General features: G+C 42.1%; 2 protein-coding genes and 1 non-coding gene across 3 annotated transcripts; 2 read left to right on the top strand and 1 right to left on the bottom strand.

The window, feature by feature from the left end:
• Window positions 1-309: 309 nt before the first annotated feature.
• LOC116676104 (NLR family CARD domain-containing protein 3-like) lies at window positions 310-9,299 on the top strand. The gene is made up of 11 exons (XM_032507452.1): window positions 310-383; window positions 1,560-1,682; window positions 1,762-1,890; window positions 3,183-3,284; window positions 3,452-3,530; window positions 3,643-3,871; window positions 4,024-5,836; window positions 5,923-6,096; window positions 6,363-6,536; window positions 8,408-8,454; window positions 8,578-9,299. Exons 2-11 carry the CDS (start codon window positions 1,594-1,596, stop codon window positions 9,138-9,140), a joined length of 3,399 nt encoding a protein of 1,132 aa, XP_032363343.1. The 5' UTR covers window positions 310-383; window positions 1,560-1,593; the 3' UTR covers window positions 9,141-9,299.
• A 3,892-nt stretch (window positions 9,300-13,191) lies between these two features.
• LOC116676106 (uncharacterized) lies at window positions 13,192-23,150 on the bottom strand. Its single transcript, XM_032507454.1, has 2 exons — window positions 21,906-23,150; window positions 13,192-13,232 (listed from the first exon to the last, which is right to left on the bottom strand). Exons 1-2 carry the CDS (start codon window positions 22,840-22,842, stop codon window positions 13,192-13,194), a joined length of 978 nt encoding a protein of 325 aa, XP_032363345.1. The 5' UTR covers window positions 22,843-23,150.
• Window positions 17,775-17,846, top strand: trnaa-cgc (transfer RNA alanine (anticodon CGC)). The gene has a single exon. It is a non-coding gene; the product is annotated as a tRNA-Ala (tRNA).
• Window positions 23,151-23,400: the final 250 nt, after the last annotated feature.

Below are 23,400 nucleotides of genomic sequence, written 5' to 3'. Positions count from 1 at the left end.
ATTTCAACAGGCACACAGCTTTCAATCTAGTATTATCTTGCACCTTTCTACATGTTTTCTAATAAGAAAAGAATATTACTTGTAGTTGAGCTGTCAAATTCCAACCAGTGTCTGTGTATGATGGTATTTTATTGTAGAATATTTTCTATTTTATTGTAATTTAATGAGAACTGTTTTGAGTGTGTTCTTTTCATGGTGCACATTAATCAGCAGATTGTAGTAGATCTTTTATTAATTCAGCTGTTGGAGCCACTTTTCTCCTTTTAGGCTGTTCTGTGTTAAAGAGGCGCTAAGCAAGAGACACAGTGTTCAGAAAACATGATTCCTCGTGTGCTTCGAGTCCTCGCTGTAGAAACAACCAAAGGTCAAATTAAAGACTAAAGGTGGGTTGGCTTTAGTCAGTTGTGGAACGAAGGAAAACCAGTTTACAGGAGGGAGGGGAAGAGAGAGATGGAGGAGAGGAGAGGAGGAAGAAAGACATGGAGAAGGGTAGGAGGAGTAGAGGAAGGAGGAAGGGAGAGGAGGGAAGAGGAGAGACAGGGAGGAAGGGAAGAGAGAGGAGGAAGAAAGGGAGGAGGGGAAGATGAGGAGGGAGGGGAGGCTGAGGGAGATGAATGGAGGAGGAGAAGAGAGAGGAGGAAGGGGGGATCAGGCAGGAAGAGGAAATTAGTAAGAGTGAGGACCTCCGGTCAAAAGATGGCCGTCACCCAAAGTGACATCAGAGCCGTCTCCGGAGAGCCTGTTCACTCCATATCTTACTCCCTATTAAGCCCCATTGTACCAACCCGGAAGTTTCCTTAGAGTGGACGTTCTCCCTTTATTAGAGATTCTCTGGTGACATCCAGTTCTGAGTCCCATGAAGCAGTAAAATCCTCCAAACAGCTCCAGGAGGCCATCTAGTGGACTGATAGAAGTAGAGCATCTGGTGGCAACTTCCTCTGCTCTGATTCGTCCTCACCACTGACCAATGAGAACCAGCAGCATCTTCTCTGTCCAATAACAAACCTCTATTGATCCATGTCTTGATCAGTTCTATCAGAGTTCATCATGTTTTGCAACACCTCCCACCCCCTACATGACACTGTGGGGTCCCTAAGGTGCTCCTTCAGCAGCAGACTGATACACCCACGGTGTGAGAAGGAGAGGTACCGCAGGTACTTCATCATGGCCGCCGTCAGACTCTACGACACCTGCACTACCTGATAATGTTGTAGTTTCTGTTCCGTTTTTTCTCCCATCTACACCACACACTTTCTGTTTATCTTTATTATCGATATTTATTTTTTTTGCTGTTATTGAAGAAAATGCTGCTGCTGTAATAAGGAAATTTCCTTGTTGTTGGATGAATAAAGTATAATCTAATCTAATCTTTTCTAACTGCTTCTTTAGTCTGAGCATCAGTCCAATGAGCCAAAAGGATTCAACTGACACCGATATGACTCAGAGAGAAGCAGCCAATCAGAGGACAGCTGCTGATATTTGGCTTTTTTCCAGGAGTAATGATGTGAGGGATGAATGAGTGATGATGTGCTGATGAATGATTGGACTGTTGCTCTCAGTGTTTCCACTCCAGATGAAGGTGTGGACTCTGCTATGAGTCAGTGTGAGGACAGAGAGGAGGGGGTCCCTCCCCCTAAACCCCGTCTGTGTGGGGACCATGACAGCCAGACCAAAGCTCAGAGGTGAGAGGACCATCTCTAACTGTCCACCCATCCATCCATCATCATTCACACTCAAAGCTCTGTGTGTTTTGTGTTTCAGCCCAGAGAAGCAGCACGGACTTGGACCTGGTCTTGGACCTGAATCTGGACCTGGACCCAGCTGTGTGTCCTTCAAGAGTGACGACTCAAAGGACCTTGTTATTGATTTTAAACAAAGATATGGAAAAAAGTAAGTAGTTTTATTTTTATATAATTTGATTAATTTAATTGCTAGAATTAGAATTAGATAGAAATTGTAAGAATGCCTTACACATAAACAGACATCATATTCAATCGAGGATAAAAACACAATAAATTTAGGACTTATTTCCATTGTGGTCATCAATGTGATTGTAAATTGTGTTCAGTAACACATCCATGTCAATAATTAAAAAAAAATGTTTTGCGTTGTATCATGACCGAAGAACGAGATCCAGGTACAAGCGGCCGAAATGGGTTTCCTCAGGAGGGTGGCTGGCGTCTCCCTTAGAGATAGGGTGAGAAGCTCAGTCATCCGAGAGGAGCTCGGAGTAGAGCCGCTGCTCCTTCGCGTCGAAAGGAGCCAGTTGAGGTGGGTTCGGGCATCTGGTAAGGATGCTCCTGGGCGCCTCCCTAGGGAGGTGTTCCAGGCACGTCCAGCTGGGAGAGGCCTCGGGGAAGACCCAGGACTAGGTGGAGAGATTATATCTCCAACCTGGCCTGGGAACGCCTCGGGATCCCCCAGTCGGAGCTGGTTGATGTGGCTCGGGAAAGGGAAGTTTGGGGTCCCCTACTGGAGCTGCTGCCCCCGCGACCCGATACCGGATAAGCGGATGAAGATGGATGGATGGATGTTTTGCGTTGTATTCAAACAATTTAATTTAGATATTATTTCACAAAGAATTTTCCTTAAATAACCTACTAATTTTAATTTCACTGAGTACCGGGACCGTTACAACTAAATTTCATTAAACTTCTAACCACAAGAGCAAAAATCAGTAAAGTGCAGAGTTATGTCCAGAATATATACCAAGGAAAGATGCTAATAGTTTTAAAGCACTGGACCAACGGGCCACCAATGCTCTCAATTTCCATGTTTGGTGGGACATTTGGGAGCTGACATTTGCTAACGTTGATGGAAAAAACCCATATGTATTAGAACGTGGTTAGACAAATCTTGAGTAGCTACAACACTGTCGAGGGCTACCGATCTAGTTCTGCCATCTGGAAGTGCTCGTACATATGATCTCAATCTGACATTAGCATTCCTATTCCACCATCACGGTCCCCCCACAGCATTATGTTCAAGCCTGTGCTGCACACGACACTGAATACAGCTTTAAGACATGTCTAAATTAAATATTGATCATGGATCATACACAATGTTAACAAGACCTTCCTGGATACAACTATACTGTACAGTAGGTGTAATACACCACTGACAGGTTTGGTTTCAGTGTGTTGTGGGTGCAGTGCAGAATTTATCTTGTGTTTCATCTGGAGGAATATGGAAGAACCTGAACCCAGCTGTGTGTCCATGAAGAGTGACGGGTCTATGGGTGAACCTTTATGCTTCAAAGATGGACGCCACTCTGTAGATCAAAGGTGAGGATTTCAAACTGATACGCAGCAGGACTAGTAAAGGTGGACCACTACAGGGAGTCCTCTAATTCACTGTTAACATCCAAACATCACTTAATGGACCTTTACCTTGTGTGTGTCTCTTTGTGGACAGACATGATGTGAGCTAATTCTTCCTGATTCCTCCACAGAGTGGACCAGGAGAGCTCAGATGGTCCCAGTGGTCAGACTGCCCAGCAGCATCAAACCCTCCTGGACTCCATCTTTATGGTCTGTATATGGACAACAACTATTTTTTACATCTATTCTGTCCAACATGGATCTGATGTGTGTATCCTTGATTTTACTTTAATTTGGTCCTTCATATAATCTTCTGTTCCAGCTGCTGGAGGACGACATTGTCACTTTTGTGAAGAACGAGCTGCAGAAGATCCAGAAGGTTCTGAGTCCAAGTTACCCAGAATGCTTAAAGAGTGAGAGGGAGGATGAGGAGGTGTTGAACTGTGAGGATAAAGAGCAGAGGAGGAGCAGCAGAGAGGCATTTCTGAAGATCACACTGCACTTCCTGAGGAGAATGAAGCAGGAGGAGCTGGCTGACCGTCTGCAAAGCAGTAAGAGGGTTTCTCTAAAGAGTTAACATGCTGGATCAACGGGATATTTGTCTCAAAACATTTTACAAAATATATTTATGTACTCGTTCTCTGAGGAAATGATAAATCATGTTCTATGTCTGAATGATCTTCTTTGTTGTGTGTTCATTCAGGAAGTCATTGTGGAGTTTGTAAGCGTAAACTCAAATCTAACCAGCAGAAGACGTTCCAGTGTATGTTTGAGGGGATTGCTAAAGAAGGAAACCCAACCCTTCTGAATCAGATGTTCACAGAGATCTACCTCATGAAGGGAGGGGCTGCAGAGGTCAATGATGAACATGAGGTCAGACAGATTGAAACAGCATCCTGGAAACCAGACAGACCAGAAACAACAATCAGACAAGAAGACATCTTTAAAGCCCCACCTGGAAGAGATGAACCAATCAGAACCGTGATGACAAAGGGAGTGGCTGGCATCGGGAAAACAGTCTTAACACAGAAGTTCACTCTGGACTGGGCTGAAGGCAAAGCCAACCAGGACATCCAGTTCTTATTCCCATTCACCTTCAGAGAGCTGAATGTGCTGAAAGAGAGAAAGTTCAGCTTGGTGGAACTTGTTGATTACTTCTTTAGTGAAACCAAAGAAGCAGGACTCAGCAGGTTTGAAGAGGTCCCGGTGGTCTTCATCTTTGACGGTCTGGATGAGTGTCGACCTCCTCTGGACTTCCTCAACACTGAGATCGGGACTGATGTTACAGAGTCCACCTCAGTGGGTGTGATGCTGACAAACCTCATCAGGGGGAATCTGCTTCCCTCTGCTCGCCTCTGGATAACCACACGACCTGCAGCAGCCAATCAGATCCCTCCTGGGTGTGTTGACATGGTGACAGAGGTCAGAGGATTCACTGACGCCCAGAAGGAGGAGTACTTCAGGAAGAGATTCAGAGATGAGGAGCAGGCCAGCAGAATCATCTCCCACATCAGGAGATCCCGAAGCCTCCACATCATGTGCCACATCCCAGTCTTCTGCTGGATCACTGCTACAGTTCTGGAGAAGGTGTTGAAGACCAGAGAGGGAGGAGAACTGCCCAAGACCCTGACTGAGATGTACATCCACTTCCTGGTGGTTCAGTCCAAACAGAAGAATGTCAAGTATGATGGAAGAACTGAGACAGATCAAACCTGGAGTCCAGAGAACATGGTGATGATCAAGTCTCTGGGAAAACTGGCTTTTGAGCAGCTGCAAAAAGGCAACCTGATCTTCTATGAATCAGACCTGACAGAGTGTGGCATCGATATCAACGCAGCCTCAGTCGTCTCAGGAGTGTTCACACAGATCTTTAAAGAGGAGAGTGGACTGTCCCAGGACAAGGTGTTCTGCTTCGTCCATCTGAGTGTTCAGGAGTTTCTGGCTGCTCTTCATGTCCATCTGACCTTCACCGACTCTGGAGTCAACCTTCTGGCTGGCGAACAAACAACATCCAAGCTGTCTAAATTCTTCAGAGTCAGACTAAAACAAACATCATCAGCACGTTTCTACCAGAGAGCTGTGGACAAGGCCTTACAGAGTCTAAATGGACACCTGGACTTGTTCCTCCGCTTCCTCCTGGGTCTTTCTCTGCAGACCAATCAGAGTCTCCTACGAGGTCTGCTGACACAGACAGGAATTAGATCAGATACCAATCAGGAAACAGTGGAGTACATCAAGGAGAAGATGGATAAGAATCTGTCTGCAGAGAGAAGCATCAATCTGTTCCACTGTCTGAATGAACTGAATGATCGTTCTCTAGTGGAGCAGATCCAACAGTCCCTGAGTTCAGGAAGTCTCTCTGCAGATAAACTGTCTCCTGCTCAGTGGTCAGCTCTGGTCTTCATCTTACTGTCATCAGAAGAAGATCTGGACGTGTTTGACCTGAAGAAATACTCTGCTTCAGAAGAGGCTCTTCTGAGGCTGCTGCCCGTGGTCAAAGCCTCCAACAAAGCTCTGTACGTGGGATTTATTCATCAATAAATACTCTGCTATCTTTTTATAACAGGAGTTAATAATAAATAACTTCCTGTTGTCCTTCCAGGCTGAGTGGCTGTAACCTGTCAGAGAGAAGCTGTGAAGCTCTGTCCTCAGTTCTCAGCTCCCAGTCCTCTAGTCTGAGAGAGCTGGACCTGAGTAACAACAACCTGGAGGATTCAGGAGGGAACCTGGTCTCTGATGGACTGAAGAGTCCACACTGTACTCTGGAGACTCTCAGGTCAGGATTCATTAACCCGTTCAACTGATGACCATTTAAACCCTGACTAACTTTAGTTGATAAACAGCTGACGTGTAGCTTTGTGTCTGTTGATGTGATGAACTTTAGCAGTAGTTTTGAGACTCAATAATTAAATCCTGCAGATGATTCTAAAGGTTATTCAAAGTCTGGACTAAAATGTACCTGGACAACAAGCAAAGAAAGAACTAGCACATGGCTCCACGTGTTGACAGAGGCTTCCTGTGTGTTGTTCTGTGTGTTTCCAGTCTGTCAGGCTGTCTGATCTCAGAGGAAGGCTGTTCTTCTCTGGTCTCAGCTCTGAGCTCCAACCCCTCCCATCTGAGAGAGCTGGACCTGAGCTACAATCATCCAGGAGACTCAGGAGTGAAGCTGCTGTCAGCGGGACTGAAGGATCCTCTCTGGAGACTGGACACTCTCAGGTACACACACTGATCAACAAGAAGGAGATATTAGTGGAGGACGTTTTAAAGGAGAACATCTCCAGGAACTAAAATCATAACTCCCTTTGTTAATAGGTGATGGAGTTTGGACAGATATCTGTCCGTGGTTTTAAGAAACATATTTTTTCCTCTTTCCTGGGATCAAACCAGTTTCACTACACAAAGAGAGGTCCAGGACAGGGTTAGCCTAGCTTAGCACAAGGCGATGTGCTTTTCTGTGTGGATGAAGCATTAATCTCCTCTTTAGGCAGACTAGTTATCTAGAGGTTTAAATGTCAGCTGCCGGTGCTGCATGGCTCACGTTATCGTTTAGAGACGTACTCTGACGTCTGGACCAGTTATTTCTCTAAGGTCCTCTTGTGCTGGGAGAGTACGACTCTAGATTCAAAAAGTCCCTCAAAACCCTCTTTCCTGGTTCCTGTGGTGTTTGAAGTGATGTACAGGGAGGAAGAGGAGGCTGCAGATCCAGAGAGAGGGACGGGGGTAGAGAGGGATCAGGAGGAGGAAGATGAAGAGGCCAGTTGTAAGGCTGATTTATCAAAATAAAATAATAACAATATATAGTAGTTCATCAACATAAAATGTAGATATAGTTGAATGTGAAAAAAACATGATCTTGACTTTCCTCCATACACACTAATATAATAATCCACATTAATATAATAAACACTAATATAATAATACACACTAATATAATAATCCACGTTAATATAATACTACAGAGTAGTTGCCCGTTATTGTAAATACATCCTGTCCTGGGGGGTTAGGTTATTGTAAATACATCCTGTCCTGGGGGGTCAGGGTTATGTTATTGTAAATACATCCTGTCCTGGGGGGTCAGGGTTAGGTTATTGTAAATCCATCCTGTCCTGGGGGGTTAGGTTATTGTAAATACATCCTGTCCTGGGGGGTCAGGGTTATGTTATTGTAAATACATCCTGTCCTGGGGGGTCAGGGTTAGGTTATTGTAAATCCATCCTGTCCTGGGGGTTAGGTTATTGTAAATACTTCCTGTCCTGGGGGGTTAGGGTTATGTTATTGTAAATACATCCTGTCCTGGGGGGTCCATGAGATGGTGGACCCAAATGCAGAGAGGAGGCAAAACGTCCAGCTTGAGAATTTAATAACAGAAAAAGCAAAGTAGCAGACTACCACAATAAAAGAAGACAAAACCACCAAACAATAACAGTAGACGGGACGGACTCAGATGGGACAGACACCGTCGGGGACCATGGCGACGACGTCCCCTCTTACGACCTCCATGGCTGCCAGAAAATATAACCAGACGGGTACCTTCATAGGACTGCTGGTGGTTGGGGAGCCATGATGTACTAAAATAAAAAGCCATTTAAATCTTTAAGTATTTAACAATAGTGCAACACCAACCTAGGCATTTCTGATACTGGCATCAGAATCAGAACATCTCTACATGTAGTAGATCCAGATTTTAAGACCTGGTCCTTCTGCTGTTACCAAACCCTTAGAGAGAAGGGACAGGTTCCAGTCCCCTTAGACTCTGATCCATGTAGTAATCCATCTTAAAGACCTGGTCTGGTTGGACAGGTTAGAGAGAGAGAGGTTAGAGAAAGAGAGAGACAGTTTAGAGAGAGACAGGTTAGAGAGAGAGACAGGTTAGAGAGAGAGAGACAGGTTAGAGAGAGAGACAGGTTAGAGAGAGAGAGAGACAGGTTAGAGAGAGAGAGAGAGAGAGAGAGACAGGTTAGAGAGAGAGAGACAGGTTAGAGAGAGAGACAGGTTAGAGAGAGAGAGACAGGTTAGCGATAGAGAGACAGGTTAGAGGGAACCCAGCTGTGTGAGTGAGTGATGTAATGACCCCCCCCCCCTTTCAGGGTGGAGCCTGCTGGAGTCAGATGGTTGACACCAGGTCTGAGGAAGTGTAAGTGTGTTTTTAATTTCATTCATCAGACTGTGACATCACTCATTCAACCCTGTGATGTCATCACCAAAGAGCTGATTGGTTAATAACTGCAGCTGTGTTGTGTCTCGTTGTCTCCGTCAGATTCCTGTGAACTCACAGTCGACACCAACACGGTGGACAGGACCCTCAAACTGTCTGACAACAACAGGACGGTGACCCGGGTGGAGGAGGATCAGCCATATCCTGGTCATCCAGAGAGGTTTGAGACCTGGTCTCAGCTGCTGTGTAGAGATGGTCTGACTGGTCGCTGTTACTGGGAGGTCCAGACCAGAGGACTGGTTGATATATCAGTGAGTTACAGAGGAATCAGGAGGAGAGGAGACAGTAGAGACTGTATGTTTGGATGTAATGATCAGTCCTGGAGTCTGGACTGCTATGATGATCGTTACTATGTCCGTCACAATGAGAGAGTAACCTCCGTCTCCGTCCCCCGTGTCTCTGGTAGAGTAGCAGTGTATGTGGACTGTCCTGCTGGCTCTCTGTCCTTCTACACAGTCTCCTCTGACTCACTGATCCACCTCCACACCTTCAACACCTCATTCACTCAGACCCTCTATCCTGGGTTTGGTATCTGGTTTAGTGGATCCTCAGTGTCTCTGAGTCCTGTGGAGGACGGAGAGTCTCCTCCTGTCTCTCACTGCTGATCAGCTGAGTCTGGACAGGATCACACACCACACACACACACACACACACACACACACACACACATACACATACACATACACATACACATACACACACACACACACACACAACCACAGACAGACACACACACATAGACACACACACAATCACACACACACAGACGGACAGACGGAAAGACACCAGGAGGTTGGTAGCCAGGAAGACCTGCCAGCCCTTCTACATCCCTGGTCGTACCTGGACCAGGAGGTTGGTAGCCAGGAAGACCGGCCAGCCCTTCTACATCCCTGGTTGTACCTGGACCAGAAGGTTGGTAGCCAGGAAGACCGGCCAACCCTTCTACATCCCTGGTCCTACCTGGACAAGGAGGTTGGTAGCCAGGAAGACCGGCCAGCCCTTCTACATCCCTGGTCGTACCTGGACCAGGACGTTGGTAGCCAGGAAGACCGGCCAGCCCTTCTACATCCCTGGTCGTACCTGGACCAGGAGGTTGGTAGCCAGGAAGACCGGCCAACCCTATTGCCTTACTGTTTAATAACCTTCAAAGATGTGTTTCCATGTACTTCTGTGTATATGTACACACTTTATTATATATTGTAAAGGGAAAATTACATTTAAGCATGATTTCATATAACCTTGTGTATTATTCCTCCATTATTTATATGAATCATTACTATGCTTTCCAGTTATCTGACCTCCTTCCATTCATTGTGTGTGTGTCCTCCCTGAAGAAGAGTCCCAGCTGAGATCACCACCATCACACCAGTTGGAGGTCGGGGCCTTAACGTCTGAAGGACCCAGTTGTGACGAGCGATGTTTATTGATAAGGGTTCAGGGTCAAGAAGATCTTCTATCTGGACGGGACCAACGGCACCAGGTTGTCTTTGGCAGCTGAGATGAATAACCGCTAGAAGACTTGGAGACATGAGGGACAGAAGTAGAAAAGACACTGACACTGGCCAGGGACAGGTAGGGTTGGCATCTCTGATTACTAAGTCCCAGGGCCCAGCAACGCACCTCTGATTACTAAGTCCCAGGGCCCAGCAACGCACCTCTGATTACTAAGTCCCAGGGCCCAAAACGCACCTCTGATTATTAAGTCCCAGGGCCCAAAACGCACCTCTGATTACTAAGTCCCAGGGCCCAAAACGCACCTCTGATTACTAAGTCCCAGGGCCCAAAATGCACCCCTGATTACTAAGTCCCAGGGCCCAAAACGCACCTCTGATTACTAAGTCCCAGGGCCCAGCAACGCACCTCTGATTATTGAAGACACTAAGTCCCAGGGCCTCTGAAAACAGCCACATAGGTCGCTGAGCAGTTTGGACTTTTCCTTCCTAGAAGCAGGAAACTCAGAAACACATTATGATAAATCATGTTGTGTGGCCAGAGTTGTATGAGTACGTCATTAATCAGCGTTGTCTCTCCAGTCCTTGGGACAAAGACCGCGTCATGAGTCCCAACATCGAAGCTGCTCACGCGCTCTTCAGACAGCGAAAGGCAAGTCCGCCCCAAAACTATCTTACCTATCATTTTACTGGAGTGGTGTGATGACCCTGCAATGTTTAACAATTATAGACCAGTTTCTGTGTTACCAGCCCTGTCCGAGGTTCTTGAAAAACTTGTTTACACAAGATTAATTCAACATCTGGACAAAAATAATATGTTATATGCTCACCAGGATGGTTTTAGGAAACAACACTCTACTTACATGGCACTTGTCCAATTTTTGTCTGAAATGTATAAAGCAAAAGATAGAAAAGAAAATACTAGATGTATTTTTCTGGATCTTTCAAAAGCATTTGATACCATTAATCACTTCATTCTATTAAAAAAACTCTCACATTATGGTTTACGTAACAAGTCCCTACTCTGGTTCACCAGGTATCTTTCAGACCGGTTTCAAACTGCCAGCTATAATGGGACAGATCCCCCTTTCCCTTCGGTGTGGCGTACCACAGGGCTCCATCTTGGGTCCCTTGTTATTTATATTATATGTTAATGACCTTCCTAATGTCTCAGATAAACTTTCTAACATTTTATTTGCAGATGATACAAGTGTGTTTTACTCCCATAAAAACCCTGAAATTGTAATAAAAGTAGTTAATGAAGAACTTGACCAGTTATCTACTTGGTTCAAGTCCAACAAACTGTCTCTCAACATAAAAAAAAACAAGTTATATATTTTTTGGTATTAAGTCAGATACATTTAAATCTTCAATGAAAATTCAAACTGATGATATCTCCATTAATAATGTTAAACTGTTCGTTTCCTCGGCGTTATATTAGATGACTCTTTATCCTGGAAACCTCACATTAGAGCCACAAGGACAAAAATTAGCCAAAGTGGTCGGAAAAACTCGGCACCTGATGACCAAAAAAGTTGCGATCATGTTGTATTATTCAATGTTGTATTCATATATCAATTACTGCAATGTTGCTTGGGCTAGCACCCCCCTCAACTAAACTGGAATCTATTTTTCGCTTTCAGAAGCTTAAAGAATAATATTTAGTGTTAATCGTAGACGACCCATTACAGGGTTATGATATGTACCGAAGGGACCAAACTGATGCAAAAGGGGGTGGAGTCATGATATATGTAAGAAACACCATCCGTTGCAATGAGATTCAATTGCAAAATCCATGTGATTTAGACTGTGTAGCCTTGAATATGATTCTTTCACCACAGATGTCCTACACCCTTGTAGTCATTTACCGACCACCTTCCTCAAACATTAGCTTCTATAAAAAACTCATGACGGTATTATGTCAACTTGATTTTAAGAAAGAAATAATCATAATAGGTGACTTCAACTTAAACTGGGACGATAAACTTCAAGAATGAAGCTCAAGCAAATTACTGATGGTTTTAATCTGGTTCAGTTGGTTAAAGGTCCAACACGCATAACAAATGGCACCACTACCCAAATCGACCTCATATTTAGTAACAGACCAGAAAGGATCACAAAATCATTCAATCGGATCATAATATGGTGCTTGTATCAAGCAAACTCACTTGCAGGCAGTTTACTAACACTGGCGATAAGGAATTTTTAGGTATCCCGAAAAACAAACAAGAGGACTTCAAAGCAGCCATGAAAAACATAAACTGGGAGGAGCTACTTCCTGAAAATGATTTAGAAATGACCAGTCAAATCTTTACTGAAAAATTGCAATCTACAGTTAATGAATTTTCTATTAGAATTAAATATAAAAACAAGAAACAGGGTCTTCCCTGGGTGAATGAGAAAGTCCTAAAATTAATGAAGGAGCGGGACAATGCTTTAAAAACAGCCATAAAGTCAAAGATGTCCCACAATAGGCATAACTTCGTTAGGCTAAGAAACAAAGTAACTAGTGAACTGCAAAGCAAAGGCAGACTTTTTCATCATAATTATTGAAAATTCAAATGGTAACTCAAAAGCCACATGGAGTCAGATTAAAAAAATAACCGGTCAAAACATTAGTATAACTAAGCCAATTGTACTAAAAGCAAATGACACAATCTTGAAGTGTCCGACCAATGTGGCACAGGCCTTCAATCAATACTTTGTTGAGTCAGTAGACACTATCGCCCAAAGTTTTGCAATACAACAAAACAATCCATGCACAGCTAATACTACAGAGCCAGCACTGACACTGAGACCAGTATCAGAGGATGAGGTTATAAAAACAGTTATATCTCTCAAACCATCAAGGGCTAAGGATGTCTATGGTATGGATACACTTATTCTGAAAGGGATCAGCTCTTCAATAGTTACCCCACTAACACAGATAATCAATACTTCACTGGCCCAAGGATGGTTTCCAGATTCATTGAAGCCTGCTGTTGTGGCCCCTGTATTCAAAGGTGGTGACCCGCTACTGACCTCCAACTATAGGCCCATCAGTGTTGTACCTGAAGTATCCACGGTATCTGAAAAACTGATTAACAAACAAATCATTGACCATCTCAACAACAGCTCCTTTCTACTGCACCCAATGCAATTTGGATTCAGGGCCAACTACTCGACTGAAACGGCTCCATGTTACTTCATAGAAAAAGTTCCGGCATCACTGGATAAAGGCGGGGTTGTTGGGGCTGTGTTCCTTGACTTAAAGAAAGCATTTGACACAGTTAATCATAACATCCTATTGTATAAATTACTGAATTTCAATTTCTCTTCATCTTGGTCGATCTTATCAAATCTTATCTCTCACCCCGCTCTCAACATGTCAAAATTGGTACCCATGAATCAAACTTACTTGGTCTTTCCACCGGGGTCCCGCAGGGATCCATACTTTGCCCAACCCTTTTTAGCATATATGTTAATGATCTACCTTCTGTTTCTGGAAAGTGTGATATTTTAATGTATGCTGATGATACAGTTATTTTTACTCATGGTAAGACTGCTGAAGAGGTTGCAATCAAGCTAACAGATGTGCTAGTGAAGGTCACATCCTGGCTTAACCACTGTTGTTTGCAACTGAATCTTTCAAAAACAGTCTGTATGTTCATTACCAAAAACAGTCTGTATGTCCATTACCAAAAATAGTTTGTATGTTCATTACCAAAAACAGTTTGTATGTTCAATACCAAAAACAGTTTGTATGTTCATTACCAAAAACAGTCTGTATGTTCATTACCAAAAACAGTCTGTATGTTCATTACCAAAAACAGTTTGTATGTTCATTACCAAAAACAGTCTGTATGTTCATTACCAAAAACAGTCTGTATGTTCATTACCAAAAACAGTCTGTATGTTCATTACCAAAAACAGTTTACCACATTAGTATGGAAAGAAAGTTTTTGGACTGAAACAATTAGTTTACTTTAATGGAAGATTTTCGGGCTTGTGGAACATGGAGTTCCTCAAGGAAGTTTTCTTGGGCCACTCCTCTTCACAATCTTTACCAACGATTTACCATCTGTTTACTAAACTACAGAGAGAGTTACAGTGGTGGACTGGATCAGAAGTAACAAACTGATCTCAATGGATCTAAAACTACTAGTTTAGTGGTTGGAACTCTTTTTTTCTTTATGTTCCAAACCGAAACTTGAACTCAGTATAGAGTAAACTTCTGTAGAGCAAAGAGAAGAGGCTAAACTTTTGGGTGTGATGATTGACGATAGATTGTGTTGGGATAAACACATTCAGAAGCTGGTAACTAAAATGGGTCACACCTTGTCAGTTATTAAAAGGTGTGCAAACATCTTCACACCATAGATAGGTAAAAAAGTCCTTCAGGTTTTGTTTTTTTCACATATGGATTACTGCTCAGTGGTGTGGTCCAACACTTCAGCAATTAATATGAAAAAATTACAAGTGATTCAGAATAAAGCTGCACGTGTGGCTCTCTTGTGTGGGTTTAGATCAAATGTTGATAACATGCATGAACAACTCTCATGGTTTAAAGTTAAAAATAGATTTGTGTAATTGCTAATGGTTTTTTTACATAACGTTATAACAAACAAAACACATTTTATTTCAAACAGAAAACTATCCTTTAGTACTACTACACATCATTATCCAACGAGGCGTGCAGTAGGAGGGTCCGTGTACGTTTTGATCGTTTGTTTTTTTGTTTGAACCACAAAACGAAATAAGGAGAAAACCACCAAGAGAGCCGTTCTTCCGTTGTCGTTTCTGAAGTCAAAAAAACGAAAAACGAGTAAACCAATTTCAAATAACGGACCGTTTTTTGTTTTTTGAAATTCTTATTTTCATTTCTCCGTTTGAAGATCATTACATTACACTACATTGAAAGAAAGACAGGTGGGCTGGAAGTAATAGTAAGTATAGCCTATAAAAATAAAAGCCAAGCTTTTACAACGGGTAAATTGTGCTGCACTAACGTTATACCAGAGTAACGTTAGAAGAAAAAAAATCAATCAATAAATAGGCTGATATGAACCTGGACCAAAAGAAATATGTTAGCAACAGTAGTTTATTACAGTTATTTAATATCGAGCCTATCCACGTGCACATCACCAGCCCCGTTTAATGAGCGCATTGTTTGGTTCAATACAGTTATTAATATAGGGTAACCTGAGAACTTTTGTGTGCAGATTTGGTACTGTTAGCGCTATATTATATAATATTTAATGTGGTTTCCACGTAATGGACCATCAAGGGCAGTTCATAACATAACAAAAACAGACCAGTAGGTGTCGCACCATGCCTGCTGTGTGCAAACTGCTGTCATATGGAGATGAAAGAAATTAAGTTTTATGTTCATTAACTTTGGAAAGCTAAACATTTTCCATTATTTTCATTATAACTGTGCTTTCACAAATAACGTTTCTTAGCCCTGCTGCTCAAGTCATTAGCGTACTCACCAAAATGAGCTCATTCTCGTCATGTTGGTCTGATTTCCATGTGTGCTATTATACTGCGTGAACAGTTTTAGGAGTTGACTGTAACAAATTTAAAAACATGTCTCACATATAGGCCTACAGTCCAGTGGGGGGGTGGCTCTAGTGTGTGTAATAGACAACAAGCAAGTGAACATAATCTAAACATTTTAATAAATAAGTTGATTAATTTATTATTTGCATAAAATAACAATAGCTTAACAGCAAAGGGACATTTCAACTAAACTTAACTATTCTGCAAGTGAACATAATAGAAGAAATTTGAACAAGTTAATAATTTATTATTTGCCTAAAATGACACCACAATGGTCAGCAACAGATGAACATAACTCAATTTAACAGGCCCCCCCCAACAACAACCCTCTTAAAATAAAAACGACACACACTCCTGACCAAAGCTATCATACTCTCAAACTCTAATTCATCCCCAGCACTGCTCCACTGATTATAGTTTATTTCTGTTAACCATTTTTATAATTGCTTCTACAGTGTAGTACGTATATTTTCTGCTATGGGAGAAGGGAGTTACAAACTCAATTATACTTCATCTATATAACCTGTTATATTGTGACAAAATAATCTACCCACCTACCTTAAAGAAGAATAAATGAATGTTTTGGAAAGGCCAAGTCAAAAGTTCTGACCTTAAAATGATTGAAATTTTGTGGAAGGATGAGGAAGCAGCGCTCATGTGAGGAACCCCAGATGGCCTACATTAGGACATTTCTGATGTGGTGTTGTTGTCTGAGCTGCTAAGAAGCTGATAGCAGTGTTAGTGTCAGGTTAAAACAGAAGGGCATGCAGGTTTAACTCTGGGCTGGGGGGAATGATGTATGATGATGATGATGATGATGATGATGATGATGATGATAACTAGGTTGCAAATAAAATCAAAAACCAAATGAAATGAACAACAATAAATACATCTGTATCAGTAATCTTAATTTAAACCAGTTCCCAAAGTCACAATAAAGTCAGTCATTTAAATACTGCCATCTGCTGGTAGAAAAGGGGAACAGTTTGGTCCATTACGTGGAAACCACATTAAATATGAATTTAATTATTTAATATAGCGCTAACAGTATACCAACTCTGCACACAAAAGTTCTCAGGTTACCCTATATTACCAACTGTATTGAACCAAACAATGCGCTCATTAAACGGGGCTGGTGATGTGCACGTGGATAGGCTCGATATTAAATAACTGTAATAAACTACTGTTGCTAACATACTTCTTTGGGTCCAGGTTCATATCAGCCTATTTATTGATTATTATTTTTCTTCTAACGTTACTCTGGTATAAAGTTAGTGCAGCACAATTTACCCGTTGTAAAAGCTTGGCTTTTATTTTTTTATAGGCTATATTTATTATTACTTCCGGCCCACCTGTCTTTCTTTTAATGTAGATCTTCAAACGGAGAAATTAATATTGGAATTTCAAAAAAACAAAAACGGACCGTTATGTGAAATTGGTTTACTCGTTTTTCGTTTTTTGACTTCAGAAACCAAAACGGAAGAACGGCTCTCTTTTTACCGTTTTATTGTTTTTTGTTTGAAACGACAAACGAAAAACGGTGGTTTTCTCGTTATTTCTTTTTGTGGTTCAAACGAAAAAACAAACGATTAAAATGTACACGGACCATCCACGACTCCAAGTGGTTATGCATGCCAAATTTAACATTGAACATTTAAACCTCCAAAATCTCATCAATTGATCTGCGAGTTCATGTACATTTATTGGCCAAATTTAAAGAAAGTCCCTCCCGGGGGTCCTGTGTTATCACATTCACAAGAATGGGAGTTACGTACGTATGTTGTAATGGACGGACGACCCAAAGCATAATATTTCTAGGAGCAGCTGGAGCTGAGACTTAACAAGAGACAAAAAAAGAGACAAAAAAAGCATTAAGGAGGTATACTCCTGTTAGGGATCCAGTGCAATAAAACACACCTTACATAGTTTGTGGCTTTATGAACCATATTGTATTATCTCATACTGGAAGGTACTGGAAGCCACCCGTCTCCACCAAGGCATTTCTCATTCCCAGATGTGTTACAAGATTTGCAGTGAATGTTGTATTGTCCTGCAGAAAGGCAACAGATGTGTTACTTGTTGACTAGATTTGTGTCATAGCTGTGCAAAGCATTTTGCCAAGGTTCAATTTCCAGCCACCGCCATGTTTTTGAAACCATATACAACATACTGTAAATATTGCATGTTTCACCCAGGTTTCTTCTCTTATTCAATGATCTCACAAAATAAAATAAATCTGAAATGTTCAGGGATGTAGCTCAGTGGTAGAGCGCATGCTTCGCATGTATGAGGCCCCGGGTTCAATCCCCGGCATCTCCAAAAAGATTTATTGTCCGTCTATAAAAGAGCAACAGAAGCTTTTATTCTGAAAGAGAAAAGTATTAAAAGGCAATCTCATTGTGTTCATGGTTATTAAGCTGCAGTAGGGAGTTCTGAGAAAACGTTGGACTTAGCTTAAAAATTTGAACAAGCACACCTTACAGGTCCCTCCCCCTTGCTCTCTGCTGCGCTACAGCCCCCCCTCCACAGCTCCTCCTCCACAGTGGGGCCTGCCGTGAACGCGCAGGCTAGTAAGCAGGGCCACCGATGCTTTCCACATCCTCATGGACAATACAGGGGATTTACTCTGAGGAGGATATAGCTGTTGTGTGCTGTGCTTTTAAAACTTTGAATACTTTATGTAAAAAAATTGCTTATTTGAAATATTTGTATTAAAAGTTTTGTAAATATTTTTCAATAAAAGGGTTTAAAATTGTACAACAAAAGCAGCACTTTACACACTACATCACTGAATTACCTTTTGGATCAATTTAAAACACTAAACCTACAGTAGGAATGATGAATCAGTGAGGAAGCTCACTAAGCCAAGGAATAACAACATCTTAGAAATATGTCTTAGGTTTATTTTGCACATGGGTAAAAGAAATCAGCTTTTTTTGTAAGTACTCCTGCACAAGGAAATACTGAACATTTGATTTGGCCTGACAGGCGATTCCTTCACGTGCCTCTGTGTCTGGGGCCATGTCTGACCTGTTGAAGGAGCACAAAGAATGTGTGTCAGACATTTGATTTACGAATTACATCCTGAGGGGGAAGAAAACGTGTTTAAAAATAATCAAAAATAGAAGTCTGCCTTGCCAACGTTGATGGGGACAGCCCACATTAAAGTAGTTTAACCATAGCTACATTTATTGTGATCGACAAAAAACATTTTGGCTTACTAAATGTAGGCATCGAAACAATATTACTTATACTGAGGGTGAAAGGTTAGCAAGTAAAGTTATCTTCACCTGCTACACAGTCCTGCCGTGCTACAAGCTAACTGTAAGATTTAGCAACAAGCTACAGAGTTAATGAGATTTGCGCTATCACCGTGATACTGTAACCATCGATATCTTAGTTGTGTAGTTCTTAAAAATGAAACAAATCAAGCAGGGATACTTACATGTCGAGCAGAAATGTGGCTAACGCTAGCTCCAGATCCGTGTTGAATCCTTCCAGAGGCGAGCTCCCTCCACCTCTGAAAAGCCGCTTCGATGTTGACCCTCGTTTTATTTCGGGCTCGGTTTTAATTCTTTCTTTTTAGCTCGCTTTCATCATCGGTCTTCTTCTGTTTGCCCGTCTTTGTTTTCTGAGCAGGTGTCACTCGAGAATTGGCAGTTTTCCTGAAAAGTTGTTTCTCCGCGATTAGCACAGCTGCAGTGCACTAGTAATCTTGAGCTGTTACGCGCTGTGCGGGGGAGGGGTATGAGGGGGAGGGGTATGAGCAGCGCGTACACGAGTGATTGACACTGCTAAGACAGTCCTCCTGGCTCTGATTGGCTGTTTCTGACCGGGAGCGGTGTTTTTCTGCAAGTGGGAGCAGGAGCACAGGGAGGAGCCACAGGAGCTTGATTTTTTCACAGATTATCTGTCTCTTATTCTACTGTCAGGACATAGTGACAGTTTTAGCAAATATGTAAAAAATACATTTTTACAAAAGTTACCTACTGAAGCTTTAATGTGGCTGTTAAAGTTCAGGTCTGAGTCCATGACTACACCAAGATTTCTGGCTTTGTCTGTTGTTTTTAACATTGTTGTTTGAAACTGAGTGCAGACTTTTAATCGTTCCTCTTTTGCTCCAAAAACAACCACCTCAGTTTTTCCTTCATTTAATTTCAGAAAGTTCTGGCACATCCAGTCGTTAATTTGTTCAATACACTTAGTCAGTTTAAAGATAAACACTTGCCCATCAAGTGTAGAATAACATCAGCTGTGAACTGTAGTTGTGTTTCCCATAAAACTGTCAGTACAAAAAGATCTAGGGCCCTTTAGTTGTTGTAATCATTTCAATTTAGTGTCATTCATATGTGATCCCTGGTTAACATACAGTATATTGTCTTTAGGACATAATTATTTAAAGCACTATGAAGTCCAGAGACAGAGAAAGTTCAAGTTTAACAAATTATGTAAAGAGTAATGGACTGCAATTTTTAATCAGTTTTATTAGAAAATCATCAGAATTGTCATTTATTTATTGTTACATAGCCTAGATATTTGTTGTAAAGTGGCATATGATGATAAACAGACCTATTCACAATGTAATAGGTCTGACTCGCCAGAAGATGGAGCTGCTGACTTGTATTTTTCAGGATAGAAATGAAGTAAAGCAGTTGAGATGAGAAGATGAATAGTGGTGTAGTCAAGTCAACCTTTTTCAAGTAGTTTGCTACTTTTACTTTTATACTTTATGTAAATTTCCAAGCCTGTACTTTGTTACTTTTACTTGAGTAAAGAAGTTAAATCAGTACTTCTACTTTTACCAGATACTTAGTTTAAGTATCTGTACTTCTACTTGAGTACGGGAAGTGAGTACTGAGCGATTCATGGCGTGGTATTAAATATGAAATGTTAGAAATATGTTAGACGGAGACAATACTGGCACTCGCTCCTCCGGTTAGTTTTTCAGTAGTTGAGCACAATTCTTTACTTCACTAGGCTACTGCAAAACAGAAATACTCAAATGCGCCTGTGAGTGTCAGACTACATGCATTATGTTGTTATTATTGAAAGTTAATTTACAACAAACATTATAATAGCAGTTTCTTAGAAGAACTTTTTCATCCCTTTTTTTTTTTTTCAAAAACCGATAAAACACATAAATAGACAGTTAAAAACAAATAGAAACATAAAACACAATAATAAAAGTTACAGAGCAGCATAAGAAATTTAAAGAAATGAGCATTCATTTAAAGAAAGGCAGCATCAAAAAGAAAGGTCTTCAGCCTTGATTTCAAAGAACTGAGAGTAGCAGCGGATCTACAGGTTTCTGGGAGTTTATTTCAGATATGAGGAGCATAGAAACTGAAAGCTGCTTCACCCTGTTTAGTTCTGACTCTGGGGACAGAAAGTAGAACCTGTCCCAGATACCTGAGAGGTCTGGGTGGTCATAGTGTAGTAGCAGATCAGAATGTATTTTGGCCCTAACCGTTTAGTGATTTATAAACTAGCAAAAGTACTACTTGAAATCAATTCTTTGAGACACAGGAAGCCAGTGTAAAGCCCTCAGAACTGGAGTGATGTTCATCCTCTCTTGGTCTTAGTGAGGACCCCAGCAGCAGCAGCATACATAAACGCCGCTACTAATGTCAGGATCAAAGGTTATCTTCTAATATTCACAACATATATTATTATTATAGTATAATAATATTATTACAAGACTATACTATAATTATATTATATTATTATCATATTATTTTTATTATTATATTGATATTATTATATTATTAAAAAATTGTATTTATAGTATTTTAATATTGTAATAATCATTTATTATTTATGTCTTATTTCCCATCATTTCTGTTAATGTCTGTAATCTCTCTCTCTCTGTGTGTGTGTGTGTGTGTGTGTAACTGTGTGTAACTGTGTGAGTGTGTGTCTGTGTATGTGTGTGTGTGTTGTTTATAATAATATAATGAATCAAAAATCACAATCATTATTAATAATGTTTATTATCCAGACGATAGATTATAGATATAGACCAAGATATAATGACATGTTAACAATGTTAACAACACGCTAATGACACGCATATAACACGCTAATAACACGCTAATAACACACTAATAATACGTTAATAACAATGACAACACTCCAAGATACAACTATTAAATTAAAGACAATTCAGATTCCTTCATAGATAATATACAACATCCCACAATACCATAGTATTAATATACATACACACACACACACACACACACACAACACACACACACACACACACACACACACACACACACACACTCACACACACACACACACCTAATATGATCACACACACACAGACACACAGACAAATACACACACACACACACACACACACACACACACACACACAGAGCATCAGCAGCAGGACGCTGAGCACTGAGCATCTCACTTTGAAGAAGGTGGAGTAGATCCCAAAGGGCTCCATGTAGACCACCACCGTCCTCTCTGTGGACATGCACTGGTCATCATATGGGTTATAAACTACACACCAGTACCCCCCCGCGTCCCCCACTGAGACATTAGAGATAACCAGGTTACCATTAGCATACTCTGAGCTCACTCTGCTCATGCTCTGATCAGGCCTTACAGTAAAGACTCTTCCCTCTGTTCGGTCTGACTTGATAAACCAACGATGCCACCCCCTCTCCCTACCTGGGCACCTGAGAGTGACATCATCTCCCTCTGAGAAGAGCTCTACAGCGGGGGGGCCGAATGGGGGACACACCACCAGATCATACTGTTGCTCTCTCCTAGAGACTTTACAGTAGTACCGACCTGAGTGATTTAACATCAGAGACGAAAACACCAGCGAGTAGTTCTGGTCTACTGAAGGATCAGTCTGGTTCAGGAGTCCTGGGTCAGAGGAGATCCTGTTAGACCAGCGGGGGGGCTGTTCATCAGTGGAGTCAGCGACGGTGCACGGCAACACGGCGGTCTCCCCCACTGAGCCGTAGATCCTCTCATACGATGGTGTCAACCCTACAGTCCGACCGCTGACACACCGCTGCTGGTCCATCACCAGACATCTGTAGTCTCTAAAGTCTGTTGCCGTGACGTTGGAAACACGAAGATCTGAGTTTGTCCCCACTTGGTATCTTCCTCTAACATCGTCCATCTCTGATGTCGTCTTGTCCCCAAAAACACTGCTCCATGTCCGTTGCTCATATCCAGAGTCCTGTTTGAACCACTGGACGTCCAGATGACCAGCTGGTCCCCAACATGGCAGGTCCACTGTTTCTCCGAGTCTCGCTGTGATTCTTCTCCCATCTACTGAAGAACAAACCATAATAGTGATGTTGTTGCCATGGGTTACGGTGCCCTCGGTCCAGCACTCCTCTCGGTACGGGCCGGAGTCGGACTGGGTCAGGTTGAGGATCCTGTAAGAAGAAGTCTCCACATCGCTGACCAGTCGTTGTTTCAGGGGTCCAGGTACTGAGGACTGGTTGGACCAGAGGTCAGAGGTGTTCCACAGGACCAGGTTCTCCCCACCAACAGACCTGGAGATCAGGCAGGAGGTGGTGGTCTTGGGGGGGGTGAAGGTGTAGTTGTCTCCTTCCTCTCTGATGAAGATGTGTTCTCTTGCATGGATGCTGCTGATGAAGAGAGACCATCAGGAAGGAGAGCTCTGGACTGCAGCCATTCTGCTCCGAGGTCCAGGACCACTGACACCGCTGTCACTCACGTAGCTCATATACACTCTACACCCCCCCCCCCCCCCCACTGACACCTCCCAGCTCAGATACACTCCACCCCCCCCCACTGACACCGCTGTCACTTTTTCCGACTTCTTTATCTCATCATCGGAGAAACTTTGTAGCATCAGCTCTCTGTCAGTGTGTGTATA

Source organism: Etheostoma spectabile, unplaced genomic scaffold (assembly GCF_008692095.1).
Source record: "Etheostoma spectabile isolate EspeVRDwgs_2016 unplaced genomic scaffold, UIUC_Espe_1.0 scaffold00002686, whole genome shotgun sequence".
Lineage (NCBI taxonomy): Eukaryota > Metazoa > Chordata > Actinopteri > Perciformes > Percidae > Etheostoma > Etheostoma spectabile.
Note: the sequence above shows the minus strand (reverse complement) of the source record. Positions and strands in the feature narration are given on the sequence as shown.